This window comes from Pseudophryne corroboree, chromosome 4 (assembly GCF_028390025.1).
Source record: "Pseudophryne corroboree isolate aPseCor3 chromosome 4, aPseCor3.hap2, whole genome shotgun sequence".
Taxonomy (NCBI): Eukaryota; Metazoa; Chordata; class Amphibia; order Anura; family Myobatrachidae; genus Pseudophryne; species Pseudophryne corroboree.
In genome coordinates, this window is record NC_086447.1 from 869716542 (window position 1) to 869733033 (window position 16492).

At 49.7% G+C, this 16492-nt stretch overlaps 1 protein-coding gene across 1 annotated transcript in view; it reads left to right on the forward strand.

Annotated features, from left to right (window-relative positions):
- Window positions 1–5673: 5673 nt before the first annotated feature.
- Window positions 5674–16492, forward strand: part of LOC134911016 (solute carrier family 22 member 7-like) — a 55355-nt gene continuing 44536 nt past the window's right edge. The window contains exon 1 of the mRNA XM_063919408.1: window positions 5674–6099. Coding sequence (XP_063775478.1) covers window positions 5674–6099 — 426 coding nt within the window. The remainder of the gene's footprint in view (window positions 6100–16492) is intronic.

Sequence of the window (16492 nt, forward strand, 5' to 3'; positions counted from 1 at the left end):
CCACGCCCACTTTAATGACACCACACCCATTGTAATCAGGCCACACACCCTTGTCGGGAGCGCGCGCACATGCTTTTTTTTTAATAGCTATATGGGGGGGCACACAATTTTTTTTAATAGCAATGGGGGGGGGGGGCGCATTTTCAAATCTCGCACTGGGAGCCAAATTGTCTAGAAACGGCCCTGTTACCAAGTCTGGCTGGCCGTCACTGCAATGCTGATTCCACCACTGTTCAGCTGTCTGGTCCCGTGTAGCTCCGCCCCTCTATTCCGTGTAGCTCCTCCCCTCGTGACGCCATAGCTCCGCCTCCTTTTCAGGACCCGCACTGCACAGCACACAGCCCGCTGTCACAGGTGATTGGGGGGGGAGAGGGGGGGGGGGGGACAGGCACAGCAGCCGGCAGCTAGTGGCCATCCTCACCTCCTATACTGTAAGGTAGGGTCTTGCACCTGACTGCTGCTGGCACTGGGTATCAGGGACGTGCAGTCAGGGGAGGCAGTGCCTCCCCTGTCATTAATGATTAAGATAATACAAAGAAGATGCATATGACACATATTCTGTGTCACATGTATCTTCTTAATATTATTCTTTACATTGCCCCTCTCTTTATGTGTTTGGGAGGCACCGATCGTGGTGCCTCCCGTTGTCACTGGGGAAAGTATGGGGAGCGGGGGGCGGGCACGGGCGGGGACTAGCCATGGGCTGTAAAAGCCCATTGAAAATATATGGGAAAGCGGCACCATTAGTGGTGCCGCTTTCATACAGGGACGTGCTTTCAACCTATGAAATCACGTCCCTGTCAGTGAGGCCACAGTGATTGGCCAGCGGATCCGTCACTGGATCCGCTGTCAATCACTGTGTGGGCGACGCTGGCGGAGGAGGTGCGGGCGGCTGGATGCGGCGATGGTGCGGGCGGCGGGATGCGGCGGTGGTGCGGGCGGCGGTGGAGCAGGCGGCGGGTTGCGGCGGCGGAAAATTACCTTGATCCTGCAGAGTTTGGCAGCGGAGCGGTTCCAGTTTCAAAAATGGCGCCTCAGCGTCATTTTTGAAATTCAAGATGGCCGCCGCGAGCCAATCACGGCTTGCCGCGTCATCGCCCCGCCCCCCGGCTGACTTATATAAGTCAGCGTGAGGTGGAGGAGAGTCAGTCCGACGGCGGAGGAGGAGCAGTGAAGAGCTCCTGAAGAAAGAAGACGGCCGGAAGTCCTGGCTGGGCGGCGGCTATGCAAAAGAGCTTAGTAGCCGCCGCCCACCAGGTGAAGACGCTGGAAGCCCTGGGGGGGTGGCGCCCCCCAGGTGAAGACGCCGGAAGCCCTGGGAAGGCGGCGGCCACGCAAAAGAGCTTAAAGGCCGCCGCCCCCAGGTGAAGACCCAGATTAATAAAGCTTCTTTTCAAGACGTGTGGAGTTTTATTTTAATATTTTCTTTATAGGTGGACTACAGGTGCCAGCGGGCCCTTTATGTCCGGGCATGCTGGCACTTGTGGTTCTCCAAGTGCCAGCATGCTGGGGCAGGCTTGCTGGGACCTGTAGGCTACCTGTAAAGAACAATATTACTATTCTTTGCAGGTGGACTACAGGTGCCAGCAGGCCCTTTATGTCCGGGCATGCTGGCACTTGTGGTTCTCCAAGTGCCAGCATGCTGGGGCAGGCTTGCTGGGACCTGTAGGCCACCTGTAAAGAGCAATATTAACACACAATGAACCCCGCACCCACCGCCACCAGGGGTGCGGGGCATAGCACTGGGCTATCAGCCCAGTGCTGGTTATTGCTCGGGAGGGGGGACCCCATTTTTATTTTTTGGGGTTCCCACTTTCCGAGGAATTCCAACCCTGGGCTGACTGGCTGGGGGGCAGATTAATGTTATGGCAGGGGGACCCCACACTGAGTGTCTCCCCTGCTATGGCATTACTCCCCCTGGCTGGTTCTGCCTAGTGCTGGTTTTCCTGATGTGTTGGGGGACCACACTTTTTTTTTTTTCGGGGGGGGGGGGGGGGGCTTGTTAGCTGTCAGTGCCTCCCCAACCAGTGACCTCACCGCACGTCACTGCTGAGTATGGGGTAGCTCCCTGCAGCAGATGCAGTTGACTCCTCTCAGCTCTGTGACTCCGCCCAGCGTTACGGGCACAGAGTCACAGACTAAGGCAAATATATAGGAGGTACACATATATATACAGGTTGAGTATCCCATATCCAAATATTCCGAAATACGGAACATTCCGAAATACGGAATTTTTTGAGTGAGAGTGTGATAGTGAAACCTTTATTTTCTGATGGCTCAATGTACACAAACTTTGTTTAATACGCAAAGTTATTAAAAATATTGTATTAAATGACCTTCAGGCTGTGTGTATAAGGTGTATATGAAACATAAATGCATTCTGTGCTTAGACTTGGGTCCCATCGCCATGATGTCTCATTATGGTATGCAAGTATTCCAAAATACGGAAAAAGCCTATATCCAAAATACTTCTGATCCCAATTATTTTGGATATGGGAGTCTCAACCTGTATATATATATATATATATATATATACATACATACACAAATAAAAAAAATAAAATAAAAAAAAATATATATATATAAGGTGTAGCCAACTGGTGGGGCAGTCTGCTGGGCAGATAGTTATCCTGCTCAGTCAGTACTTTGTGCACACTTCAAGAACAGCTGTGAGGTATGTCCCACTTCACATTGCTCTTTTAGTGGACTCTGCCTGCCTACTGCTCTTTTAGAGGACTCTGCTGCCATAATGTGTAAAAGGGGACTCTGCCTGCCTAATATGTAAAAAGGGAGACTCTGCCTGCTGTAATGTGTAAAAAGAGGGACTCTGCTGCCATAATGTGTAAAAAAAAGAGGGACTCTGCTGCCATAATGTGTAAAAAATGGGGACTGTGCTGCCATAATATGTAAAAGGATGACTTTGCCTGACTAATATGTAAAAAGGGGGGTCTCTGCCTGCCATAATGTGTAAAAAGAGGGACTCTGCTGCCATAGTCTGTAAAAAAGGGGGACTCTGCTGCCATAGTGTGTAAAAAAGGGGGACTCTGCTGCCGTAATGTGTAAAAAGGAGGACTCTATTGCCGTATTGTGTAAAAAGGGGACTCTGCCTGACTAATATGCAAAAAGGGGGGTCTCTGCCTGCCATAATGTGTAAAAAGAGGGACTCTGCTGCCATAGTCTGTAAAAAAGGGGGACTCTGCTGCCATAGTGTGTAAAAAAGGGGGACTCTGCTGCCGTAATGTGTAAAAAGGAGGACTCTATTGCCGTACTGTGTAAAAAGGGGACTCTGCCTGACTAATGTGTAAAAAAGGGGTACTCTGCCTGCCTAATGTGTAAAAATCTGACTCTGCCTGCTGTTATGTGTAAAAGGGGGACTCTGACTGCTGTTATGTGTATAAGGGGGACTCTACCTGCTGTAATGTGTAAAAAGGGGACTCTGCTGCTGTAATGTGTAAAAATGGGGACTCTGCTGCCGTATTGTGTAAAAATGGGACTCTGCTGCTGTAATGTGTGAAAAGGGGACTCTGCCTGCCAGAGGCAGGTTGGGATGGAAAACCAGCCCGGGAAATTTATGGAAGCAGCCCTAATGGAGGTGTATTCTGATGAGGCAGGCGGAATCCCTCCTTATAGGGCCTGATTGTATGCAAAGGCGGCACCAGGGGCAGATTGGGAACTAAAAGTGGCCCTGTACTATTTTGTAGAAGTGGCCCAACATGGGCAGGCAGCACAAAAGGAATAACATACAGTGTAGCCATGGCAGCATCACTGGATGGCAGAGTTTCTGTACTGCACAGATGGAATAACAGGATGAATGTGGACAGTGCAGTGTACTGAGTGCGGTGGGCTTCCTGTCATGTGTGGGCTGGGGCCACATGACAACACACAAAACAGGCCCCACAGACACATCAGCCTACCAGGATTCTTCATGGTGCATCCTATGGCCAATCCACCCCTGCTGCCTGCCATGATGAGTAAAAAGGGACTCTACCTGCTGTGTAAAAGGGACCTCAGCCTGCCATTATGTGTATAAGGGAGCTCTGTGGCCATTCTCCTTCCCAATGAAGCCAAGCCCCTACATATTTTGTGCACGCTTACAGAGCGCACTGGCACTGTCTTGTATATGGGAAGGGGGGGCACCAATGCTGTTTCTTGCACACAGCGCTAAAATGTCTATTAACGGCACTGCTTACATTAATTTACATTACTTAGGGGCCTATTTATCACCATCCGCATCCTTGGATGACAAAATCACCCAAACTTGCATCGCTATAACTGGTTACATCGAAGGGATGTATCAATTATCGCATGCAGGGACAGAGCTTGCAAGCAAGCTCTATCCCTGCGATGACACTCCGCAGCATCATTGGGGTATTTTTCATAAAAAATACCCTGATGTCCTGCTGCGCATGCGCCGCCCCCACCGCTATCGCCATTACCCCCCTGTGCAGCGGACACCCTGCAGGCCAATATATTTACCAGTCAAGGGAGCCGGTCCACACTGCTCCTGCTGAGCTGCCAGGCGCCGGATCGTGTGTGTTGCGGTGACCCCCGATGATGTAAAGTGCGCTGCCGTTTTGCAGCATCACTTTACTGTACCAGGGTCACAGCGCAGCATATGGGGTACCCAGTGCCAGGCAGCCCTCGGCGGAGCAGTGGACACCGGCTCCCTGGACAGGCGAGTATGTTTTTTTTGGGGGGGGGTCACTTTTTTTCTTTTTCTTTTTACACTGTGATCAGCTTGTATGTCCATTGTACACACAGAGTTGATCACACTGCCGGGTCCCCGCTCAGCTCTCTCTGCAAGGGGCAGAGAAAGCCGGGCAAATGCATGCCTATTGCAGTGCTGCCCTGAGCTGACGAGATTATCACAGGGCACACTGCGGTATTTTAAAAAAAATTTTTTTTTTTTTAGTAAATTTGCCATTTCCCATTATAAATATGGGGTATGCGATGTGGATTACTAAAAAAAAAAAAGTAAATTAAAGGGTTTGAAAACGCCCTTTACCACATTATTTTAGTAAAAATAATTTTAATAAATGGAGCTTTAATATATTTGTGACATCTTTTATATCTTATTAAGACATAATTAAAAGTTTTAACTGCAGTCTTTAATAGTTCGCCCATGAAGAGAGTTTCTTTCCCTTTGTTGATCCTTCGACTTGTCTTATCTAATGGTTGATTGCTTGCTATTATCCAAATTAGGAGGAGACCTGCAATTTATAATGAGTGATAAAATAATGTGAAGATCCTGTATAAGAGAACGCTCTGTCCTCATTACTGGTAACCTATACAATGAAGTACATTTTCTCTGTATTAAGCTGGATGACTCCTCACTCCTGTGAAGTGTGACTCCTGTCAGATGTCAGAGTATGAGCAGAGATAAGCAAACAATAAGGATATGTAAGACATAAAGGGGAGGTATACTGTCTGCAGGACTCCCTCTCCGGGTCAGGCACAAATCTACTGGATTGGACAGGGTTTTGGCAGTTATCTGGTGTAAGCAACTTACACAACATCCCAGTACAAGACTTTGGAACTATGTCGAGTTACAGAGTCAGCACCTTGTGGACCATTGCTAGTTCTTGAAGAGTCAAGGAGGAAAAGCTGGATCTCCTCATTGCTTCAGTAACATTTTAGGCTATCATTCATCTATGTTCATTCTTCCAGCAAACTATGGATTTAGTAGCATTTCCCCTCAACTCTGACTCTGCTGCCAAAAAGCTGAATTTTGATGATTTGCTCATTGAGGCTGGTGGGTTTGGTAGATTCCAAGTCCTCACCTTACTAATCCTCTGCATCCCCCGAATCATCATCCCACTCCACTTCCTACAACATATCTTCATCTCAGCTGTTCCACCCCACCACTGTGCCATTCCCAACCTGGAGAACACGGGGAACCTGAGCCAGGAAGAACTTCTACTCATCAACATCCCCAGAGAGGCCGATGGGACCTTCAGTTCTTGTACCATGTATTCCCAGGCACAGCCTCACCTGCTACTGAACAGGTCCCAGAAGATGGTCAATGAGTCCCTAGTGGAGGGATGTCACCATGGCTGGACATACGATGTCTCTGTGTTCTCCTCCACCACCGCCTCAGAGGTAGGACCTTATTTTCTCAACATAGGGAGTAAGCTCATAGCACATAGCTATATAAATTCTGTTATGAAATTAAGGTACAAAAAACTTGAAGCCATCAATTAATTAATTAATTAAATTAACTACAGTATGAGTGTGAAGTAGAAGCTACTTGAGAATTGAACAATAGCAATTGGGGACTGACAGACAGTTCAGGGACAGAGTTATATTTTGATTGGACTATCCAGTGGCTAATCTAGGATTGGGTTATACATGGACTACTAATGTGAGTACAGATGGCCTGATGAAGTGCATGCGTGAAAAATTGGCTGTGCGAAAATTAGCAAATGTGGCAGACACTGGGTTGTGTAGTGAGATGTTCACTATCGACATCTCAGATCTGCGTCTTACGAAGAGACAATGGGGGTCATTCCGACCCGATTGCTCGCTGCAGTTTATCGCAGTGCAGCACTTGGGTCGGAATTGCGCATGTGCAGTCTCTGCAGTGCCCCGGCGCATGCCGAACGGCCAAAGGCCGTCGTTTCTCCGCGATCGCCTCTGCCTGATTGACAGGCAGAGGCAGTTGCTGGACGGGAGGGGGCAGCACGGCGGTGTTTGGCCGCCGTTATGGGGGCATGGCCGGACCGTGCAGGGGGCGGGCTGCAGCGGCTGCGTGATGTCACACGCAGCCGCTGCGGGCCGGGGAGCGACGAGTAGCTCCCGGCCAGCGCAGCTTTAGCTAGAGCTACTCCTAAAGTGCAAAGCTTTTGCACTTCTGCGGGGGTAGGGGGGGGCGGCACTGACATGCGGGGCGGGATAGCCCTATGCTAGGCGTCCCCCCGCATGTCTATTGTCATGATCGTAGCCCTGCAAAATTTTGCAGGGCTACGATCAATTCGGATTGACCCCCAATATCAGTAACATTGATCAGTCGTACATCAGACCTCTGAGCAAGCCTCAGGTGTCCCAGAACGGCTGCTTAAACTAAGACGCCAGAACCAGTGACTCTGCATAGGCAGACGCAGTCGCTGGCAGATACTTGCCCTGAAAAGGGTCATGATATGCCAGCGTTTTTGTCACCACTCCCTGATACCTCCCACAAATGGCCGCTGTCTGTCAATCACTCTGCACCTTAGGGGGAGATGTACTAAGCAGTGATAAAAGTGGAGAAGTGAGCCAGCGGAGAAGTTGCCCATGGCAACCTATCAGCATTGATGTAACATTTATAATTTGCATACCATAAAAGTATAGAGAGCAGCTGATTGGTTGCCATGGGCAACTTCTCCACTTTTATCACTGCAGAGTACATCTCCCCCTAAATCCTGTCTGCGACTGCCATTGCAAGGCCATGGTGGCACATGCGCAGTGTTACCCAGACGCATGGAAAGTACTAAAGCCATCGGCCAGCAGCGTCCAAATTGGCATTGGGTGCACCTCTGATTCTGGCCCACAGTTACAGCAATACAAGGACCAGACCAAGGGCCCTTTAAATAAGGGGTCAAAAGTATTAACACTGAGGCCACAATAAGAAATAGAGTCCATAGTAATGAAGCCTGGATAGTACCAGCCTGTTCCTCCCTATGGTAATCTCCACAGGTAAATACAAAAGAATGTACAAATACTAAGGCCCAGATTTATCAAGCCTTCGAGAGTGATAAATTGCATGGTGATAAAGTACCAACCAATCAGCTCCTAACTGCCATGTTACAGGCTGTGTTTGAAAAATGACAGTTTGGAGCTGATTGGTTGGTACTTTATCACAGTGCAATTAATCACTCTCCGAGACTTAATAAATCTGTGCCTTAATGTAACCTAATGATCATGAGGTAAACACCCTATAACATCAGCCATAGTCCACACTTGCTGACTTTTTGGCTGCTCTCTCCGGGAGAGAGCAGCCAGGTCGGCTCAGCAGGGGAGCGGGCTCCGACGAGCAGTGCAGAGGGGGGCGGGCCAGATGTGTGTGTGTGTGTGGGGGGGGGGGTGGCGGAGGCGGAATGGGGGCGTGGCTGCGGGACGCGTCATGTAAACCACGCCCCCCGCTGTGTAATGCCGCTATTTCCGGTATTGTCCAGCAGGGGCCGTGGCTACGATAACGCGATTCAACAAGAATCGCGTCATCGCCTGCCCGGACCGCCCACATTACTCTCTAAGTGGGCGGCTGGGCATGGGGGGACTCCCGAAATCGGGAGACTTGCCTGCTCTTACAGGGGGCCGGGAGGGTCACCCGATTTTTCGGGAGCCTCCCGGCCATTCCGGGAGAGTAGGCAAGTATGCCATAGTCATAAATCTAAATTGAATTGTGATGTATCCATGGACTCACTCCCAAGTAACTCATAGCTATGCTTCATTATTCATGTAACAACTCCTAGACACGTGGCAGATTACAGGGCGGCTCTATGGGTTACAGAAGCTTGTCAGCTGTATCCTCTGGCTGTGTATCAGAGTTATCATTTATCTCTCTCATCTGTGAGAAACGCATATATGAGGCAACAACTTCATAAACTCAGGAGGTGTCTCCTCACTCTCAGGACACATGTAATAGAGACAGTCCCGGTGTCTCCTCACTCTCAGGACACATGTAATACAGACAGTGCTGGTGTCTCCTCACTCTCAGGACACATGTAATACAGACAGTCCCGGTGTCTCCTCACTCTCAGGACACATGTAATAGAGACAGTCCCGGTATCCCCTCACTCTCAGGACACATGTAATAGAGACAGTCCCGGTGTTCCCTCACTCTCAGGACACATGTAATACAGACAGTCCCGGTGTCTCCTCACTCTCAGGACACATGTAATAGAGACAGTCCCGGTGTCTCCTCACTCTCAGGACACATGTAATACAGACAGTCCTGGTGTCTCCTCACTCTCAGGACACATGTAATACAGACAGTCCCGGTGTCTCCTCACTCTCAGGACACATGTAATAGACACAGTCCCGGTGTCCCCTCACTCTCAGGACACATGTAATAGAGACAGTCCCGGTGTCTCCTCACTCTCAGGACACATGTAATACAGACAGTCCCGGTGTCTCCTCACTCTCAGGACACATGTAATAGAGACCGTCCCAGTGTTCCCTCACTTTCAGGACACATGTAATACAGACAGTCCTGGTATCTCCTCACTCTCAGGACACATGTAATACAGACAGTCCTGGTATCTCCTCACTCTCAAGACACATGTAATACAGACAGTCCTGGTGTCCCCTCACTCTCAGGACACATGTAATACAGACAGTCCTGGTATCTCCTCACTCTCAGGACACATGTAATACAGACAGTCCCAGTGTTCCCTCACTCTCAGGACACATGTAATACAGAAAGTCCTGGTATCTCCTCACTCTCAGGACACATGTAATACAGACAGTCCTGGTGTCCCCTCACTCTCTGGACACATGTAATACAGACAGTCCTGGTATCTCCTCACTCTCAGGACACATGTAATACAGACAGTCCCAGTGTCCCCTCTCTCTCAGGACACATGTAATACAGACAGTCCTGGTGTCTCCTCACTCTCAGGACACATGTAATACAGACAGTCCTGGTATCCCCTCACTCTCAGGACACATGTAATACAGACAGTCCCTGTGTGTCCTCACTCTCAGGACACATGTAATACAGACAGTCCCAGTGTTCCCGCCTCACTCTCAGGGCACATGTAATACAGACAGTCCCAGTGTTCCCTCACTCTCAGGACACATGTAATACAGACAGTCCCGGTGTCTCCTCACTCTCAGGACACATGTAATACAGACAGTCCCAGTGTTCCCTCACTCTCAGGACACATGTAATACAGACAGTCCCGGTGTCTCCTCACTCTCAGGACAGATGTAATACAGACAGTCCCGTTGTCCCTCACTCTCAGGACACATGTAATACAGACAGTCCTGGTGTCCACTCACTCTCAGGACACATGTAATACATACAGTCCCCGTGTCCCCTCACTCACAGGACACATGTAATACAGACAGTCCTGGTGTCTCCTCACTCTCAGGACACATGTAATACAGACAGTCCTGGTGCCTCCTCACTATCAGGACACATGTAATACAGACAGTCCCGGTGTCTCCTCACTCTCAGGACACATGTAATACAGACAGTCCCCGTGTCCCCTCACTCTCAGGACACATGTAATACAGACAGTCCCGGTTAGGGAGGCCAATCCCGATCCAATCTCGGAGATTGAGGGTTCAGCGTTGAGCGTCCTCAGGATGCTCATCGCTGCCCGGCTCCCCGGGAGCTGCCGAGAGAGAGAGGATGCTTCCCACCCGCTGGCACAAACATAGGGCCGCCCGCGCCAGTAGCGGATTTACCGCTAAGCAATTTAAGCAGGTGCTGCCCGCTGACAGTGCTAAATGTGATTAAACTGGTGCTATGTGTTTCTTCACTATAAATAGACAACCGTGGATAGATTAATAAAAAACATGTAATTTATTAACTGAACAACACATATGACATATAAAAGGATTAATCCAATAAAAACATGAATCAGGGCATAAATTGAGCTGAGAATAAATTGTCTTAGCTGCTAGTGAGTGTCCAAAAAAGGATCCCGGACTGATAATGTTTATAGTTCCCTGGGGAAATGAGATTTAAATACAGCTGGTGTTACCCATGGCGATGGAGACTTCCAGAAGCTTGAAAATTGACAGCAAGCAAGCTGTGATGGTTGTAATGAAGCTGGGTCTCTCCAATCGGTGCTGTATAGTGTAGTCCCTCAGAGAAGATTTCCAAATGCAAGGATAAAAAGTCCATATCAGGATCCTTTAGGCGCAGGACACAAATGGTGATAGCAGCTTTACACTTAACGGCCCTACACCTGGAAGCAGCGCGCACTGCTGGCTGGAGATGCGGGGCACACAATCAAGCACCCCACTGATCATATGCACTAAACCCCCAGACTCAGCAGTGGCGCATGCAGGGGGCGTTTCTGAGTACCTATAAACCCACCCCCCATGCCAGGCCGATCCATCGCCACAGTGCATGATTATTTATTTAATTGTTTTGTTGCCCGGGCTGTTAAGTGTGCTGCCGCGCAGTGCAGAAAGGACCAGACAGCTCCAACGCACCTTTGCGTGGCCCTCACACACAGCACACACAGTGCCCTCTTCGGCATGAGTGAGTCCCACCTTACGCCGGACAGCACAGCGGCCACTAAATACAAAAATCAGGTCAGGGGCAAGCTTTCTTTTATTATTCTGCAGTCCCAAGTGTGAGTAGAAGGGAAGTGGGGAGGAGGACAGTCTACAGGGTGTGTGTGTGTGTGTGTGTGTGTGTGTGTGTGTGTGTGTGTGTGTGTGTGTGTGTGTGTGTGTGTGTGTGTGTGATCTGCAGTCAGTGTTTGTATAATCTGCAGTCAGAGTGTGTGTGGGGAGGGGGGCAGTCTGCAGTCTGAGCGTGTGTGCATTCTGCAGTTAGTGTGTGTCATACTTGCCTACTCTCCCGGAAGCTGCGGGAGGCTCCCGTTTTTTGGGGTAGCCCCCGCACCCCTGGAAGAGTAGGCGGGTCTACCGCATCCTGCTTGCACCCTGATGCCATTTGACCCCCTTCCCGTGAATCGTGGCGTCCCCGATGTGGGGGCGGGGCTTAATGATGTCATAACCGGGCCCTGCCCCCAAAGTCTCCTGCAATGTTTCCTCTCCGGGCTTCTCCCGGATAAGAGATATTTAAAGTCGGCAAGTATGGTGTGTGTGTGGATGGAGACACTCCACAATCAAGAGTGTGTGTTCTGCAGTCTGATTGTGTATGTAGGGCGAGGGGCAGTCTGCAGTCTGAGCGTGTGTTTGTAGGGCCGGTGCTAGGGTGTTCGGCGTCCCCCTGCAAACTATAATTTTGCACCCTCCCATATTCACCAAAGGGTCAAAGGTGCGTGTCGGGAAAAGGGGTGTGGTCTCACAAGTAAGGGGCATGGCCACACAACAGTATCCCCATTTAAAATTACGCCACACAGATGCACAATCTTATTCGTCTTATACGTAATGTCCCATCCGTAGTAGTAGCGTCCTTATATGTAATGCACCCCAGTAGTAGTAGCGTCCTTATGCTTAGTGCACCCCCAGTAGTAGAAGCGTCCTTATACGTAATGGCCCCCCCAGTAGTAGTAGCGTCCTTATACGTAATGCCCCCTTAGTAGTAGTAGCTTCCTTATACGTAATGCCCCCCCCCAGTAATAGTAGCATCCTTATACGTAATGCCCCCCCAGTAATAGTAGCTTCCTTATACGTAATGCCCCCCAGTAATAGTAGCGTCCCTATACGTAATGCCTCCCCTGTAGTAGTAGCGTACTTACATGTAATGCCCCCCCAGTAGTAGCATCGTTATACGTAATGCCCCCCCCCCCGTAGTAGTAGCATCCTTACAGGTACTGCCCCCCCCCCAGTAGTAGCGTCGTTATACATAATGCCCCCCCCCCAGTAGTAGCGTCCATAATGCGTGCGCACACAGACATACCTCACACACACAATTCACACATATATATACACACAAACATTCACCCCCACCATACACCCCCACACACCCCCACCATACGCGCGCACACACACACACACACACACACACACACACACACACACACACACACACACACACACACACACATTTCTCTCTCACCCTCCACTTACTGTACCTAAGTCTGGCTGGCCGCCACTGTAATTGCTGTCCCTCTCTCTACAGCAGCCTGGTCCGTGTAGCTCTGCCCCCATCTGAACCTTTTAGCCCCGCCCACTTCTGTTCCGTGTAGCTCCGCCCCTCCTCTGATCCATATAGCCGCTGTCACACAGGTGAGGGGAGGGGAGTGGGCTTTTCATGCTGCCAGCGCCGCTGCCTGTCATATAGTGACAGGCACAGCAGCTGGCAGCAGCAGCAGGGGGGACAGGACAGTGCAGCAGCAGGGAAGGGATGCAGAGAAGGGACAGCGCCTCTCCGTCCCAGCGCCTCCGTGCATTGCATCCCTTCGCTGAGCGGGTAGCGTCGGGCGTGTGTGTGTGTGTGTGTGTGTGTGTGTGTGTGTGTGTGTGTGTGTGTGATCTATAGTCCGAGTGTGTGTTTTTGCGAGTGTGTAGGGAGGGAGTAGTCTGTAGTCCGAGTGTGTTTCTAATCTTCAATCCGAGGGTTTGTAGGTAGAGGAGGCAGTCTGAGTGTGTGTGTGTGTGTGTGTGTGTGTGTGTGTGTGTGTGTGTGTAATCCGTAGCCCGAGTGTGTGTTGGTGGTAAGAGAGCAGTCTGAAATTCGTTTTGAGATTATACCTAAACTGTGTTACATTGGGGGTCATTCCGAGTTGATCACTCACTGCCGATTTTCGCAGCGCAGCGATCAGGTGAAAAAATGGCATTTATACGCATGTGTATAAATGCCCCACAATGCGCACGCGCGACGTACAGGTACAAAGCCCTTTGTGGTTGTGCTCAGGTTCTAGCAAAGTTTTTCTTCGCACTGACAGCAGCAGGAAGATTGACAGGAAGGGGGCGTTTCTGGGTGTCAACTGACCGTTTTCAGGGAGTGTTTGCAAAAACGCAGGCGTGTCTGAAAAAACGCAGGCGTGGCTGGGCAGTCGCTGTGTGGTTGTATGACGTCAAATCCAGATACGAATAGGCTGAAGTGATCGCAAGCGCTGAGTAGGTTCAGAGCTACCCTGAAACTGCACAAACTGTTTTTGCAGAGCTCGGCCGCACAAGTGTTCGCACTTCTGCTAAGCTAAAATACACTCCCCAGTGGGCGGCGGCATAGCATTTGCACGGCTGCTAAAACTAGCTAGCGAGCGATCAACTCGGAATGACCCCCATTATTCGCTGTAAAAATGTATCTGTGTGTGAGAAACATGTGGGTGGTAATTTTATATTACACGCACATGGAAACCCCCCTACCTCACAAATCCGGCGTTTGACCATAGACTGTACTGCAGCTTAGCGCTATCTTACAGCCCAGGCCCTGCTCAAGAGGTCGACGGGCTGCTAGCGGCAGGAGAGGATCGGGGTATCCCCAGAATGCTAGCTGCAGAGGAAATTCGTGTAATTACGGGCTTCTGCAGTGACAGGAACATGGTGGTCGGCCCTGGCAGGGGATCACTTAGCTGGGGTGAACGGTGTGATGCGGGAGCTCCCGGCCACAGTATCCACTGCAGCACTGTAGAGTATATGGGGGAGGGAGCGGTGATTGCTAAAACCCCCACAATCAGTCCGCAGTGGCCAGGGACTGGGAGATGGAGTTCCGTAAATGCTGTGGCCAGACAGGTCAGCACTGGGCACACGAACATACCCTCCAACATTGTACCCTCAAAAACCGGTACAAATTAGGAAAAGGGGCATGGCAACGGAAAAGTGGTGTGGCCATGCCCCTTTCCTATACTTTCTATGGAGATTTAATGAGTTAAAAAAATCGGTACAAAGCACTTTTTGGCCGGTACAGACCATAAAAAAAAATGCCAAAAAGGTACAGTTGGAGGGTATGCATGAAACACCTGACAATGAGCAATACAAGGAAGTGGGGGGAGGTGCATCAAAGCCTGGTAAGTATGAGGCTGCCATGTCTCTCTCTCAACATTTCTCCCCCCTCTCTTTATCTTTTACATGCCTCTCTCCCTCCCTCCCCATGCCTTTCCTCTCTTTCTCTTGCTCTCCCCCATGCCTCTCCTCTTTCTCTCTTTCCCCATGTCTCTCCTCCCTCTCGCTTCCTCCCCATACCTCTCTCTCTCCGCATGCCTCTCTCTCAACATGCCTCCTGGTAAGTAGGATGCTGCCATGTGTAAGGGGCATGACGGTGTGAGATGCAATGTGTAAAAGGCATTACAGTGCGGTGCACATTACAGTGTGTGGCATAACGTGTAAAAGGCTTTGCGGTGTAAGACATAATGTGTAAGGGGCATTACGGTGTGTGGCGTAATGTTTAAAGGGCATTGCATTGTGAGACGTAATGTGTAAAGGGCATTACTGTGCATTTTATAATGGAAATTACGGAGTGTGGTGTATTGGGTATTACAATGTGTGGCATAATGTATAATGGGCATAACGGTGTGAGACATCATTTGTAAGGAGCATTACTGTGTGTTGCATAATGTGTAAGGGGCATTACTGTGTGTTGCATAATGTGTAAGGGGCATTGCTGTGTGTGGCGTAATGTGTAAGGGGCATTGCTGTGTGTGGCGTACTGTGTAAGGGGCATTGCTGTGTGTGGCGTAATGTGTAAGGAGCATTACTGTGTGTTGCATAATGTGTAAGGGGCATTACTGTGTGTGGTTTAATGTGTAAGGGGCATTGCTGTGTGTGGTTTAATGTGTAAGGGGCATTGCTGTGTGTGGTTTAATGTGTAAGGGGCATTGCTGTGTGTGGTTTAATGTGTAAGGGGCATTGCTGTATGTGGCGTACTGTGTAAGGGGCATTGCTGTGTGTGGCGTAATGTGTAAGGGGCATTGCTGTGTGTGGTTTAATGTGTAAGGGGCATAGCTGTGTGTGGCGTACTGCGTAAGGGGCATTGCTGTGTGTGGCGTACTGTGTAAGGGGCATTGCTGTGTGTGGCGTACTGTGTAAGGGGCATTGCTGTGTGTGGCGTACTGTGTAAGGGGCATTACTGTGTGTGGCGTAATGTGTAAGGGGCATTGCTGTGTGTGGTTTAATGTGTAAGGGGCATTGCTGTGTGTGGTTTAATGTGTAAGGGGCATAGCTGTGTGTGGCGTAATGTGTAAGGGGCATTGCTGTGTGTGGCGTAATGTGTAAGGGGCATAGCTGTGTGTGGCGTAATGTGTAAGGGGCATTGCTGTGTGTGGCGTAATGTGTAAGGAGCATTACTGTGTGTTGCATAATGTGTAAGGGGCATTGCTGTGTGTGGCGTAATGTGTAAGGGGCATTGCTGTGTGTGGCGTAATGTGTAAGGGGCATTGCTGTGTGTGGCGTACTGTGTAAGGGGCATTGCTGTGTGTGGCGTAATGTGTAAGGGGCATTGCTGTGTGTGGCGTAATGTGTAAGGGGCATTGCTGTGTGTGGCGTACTGTGTAAGGCGCATTACTTTAAGGAGGAAAAATTACAAATATAAGGGCATGAATCAGGAATGAAAATATATTGCTATAGATTGTTTGAGGGAGGGGGCTCCAAACCGATATATTGCCTAGGGCCCTATGAGGTCTAAATCCGGCTCTGCTTACAGCCACTGTACAAACCGGAACTGACAGTGTTGCAAACTGCAGGATAGAGGAATGGAGGGGCCCCTTCTCACTGGTCCATAGTATTGAAAGGTAGGAGGTGTGCATATACACCCCCCCACTTGTTATGCAGGTTAGTACTGAGTCTTTTGAGGTTGGCCAGCATTTGTTACTGTATTGAACAATTGTATTTGCACCTTATAGGGACAATACTTGTTTATATGTATTGTTTATGATAAGTGGAAGGTTAAAGTCCCTAGGCAGCACTACATTCAACCATATATTTA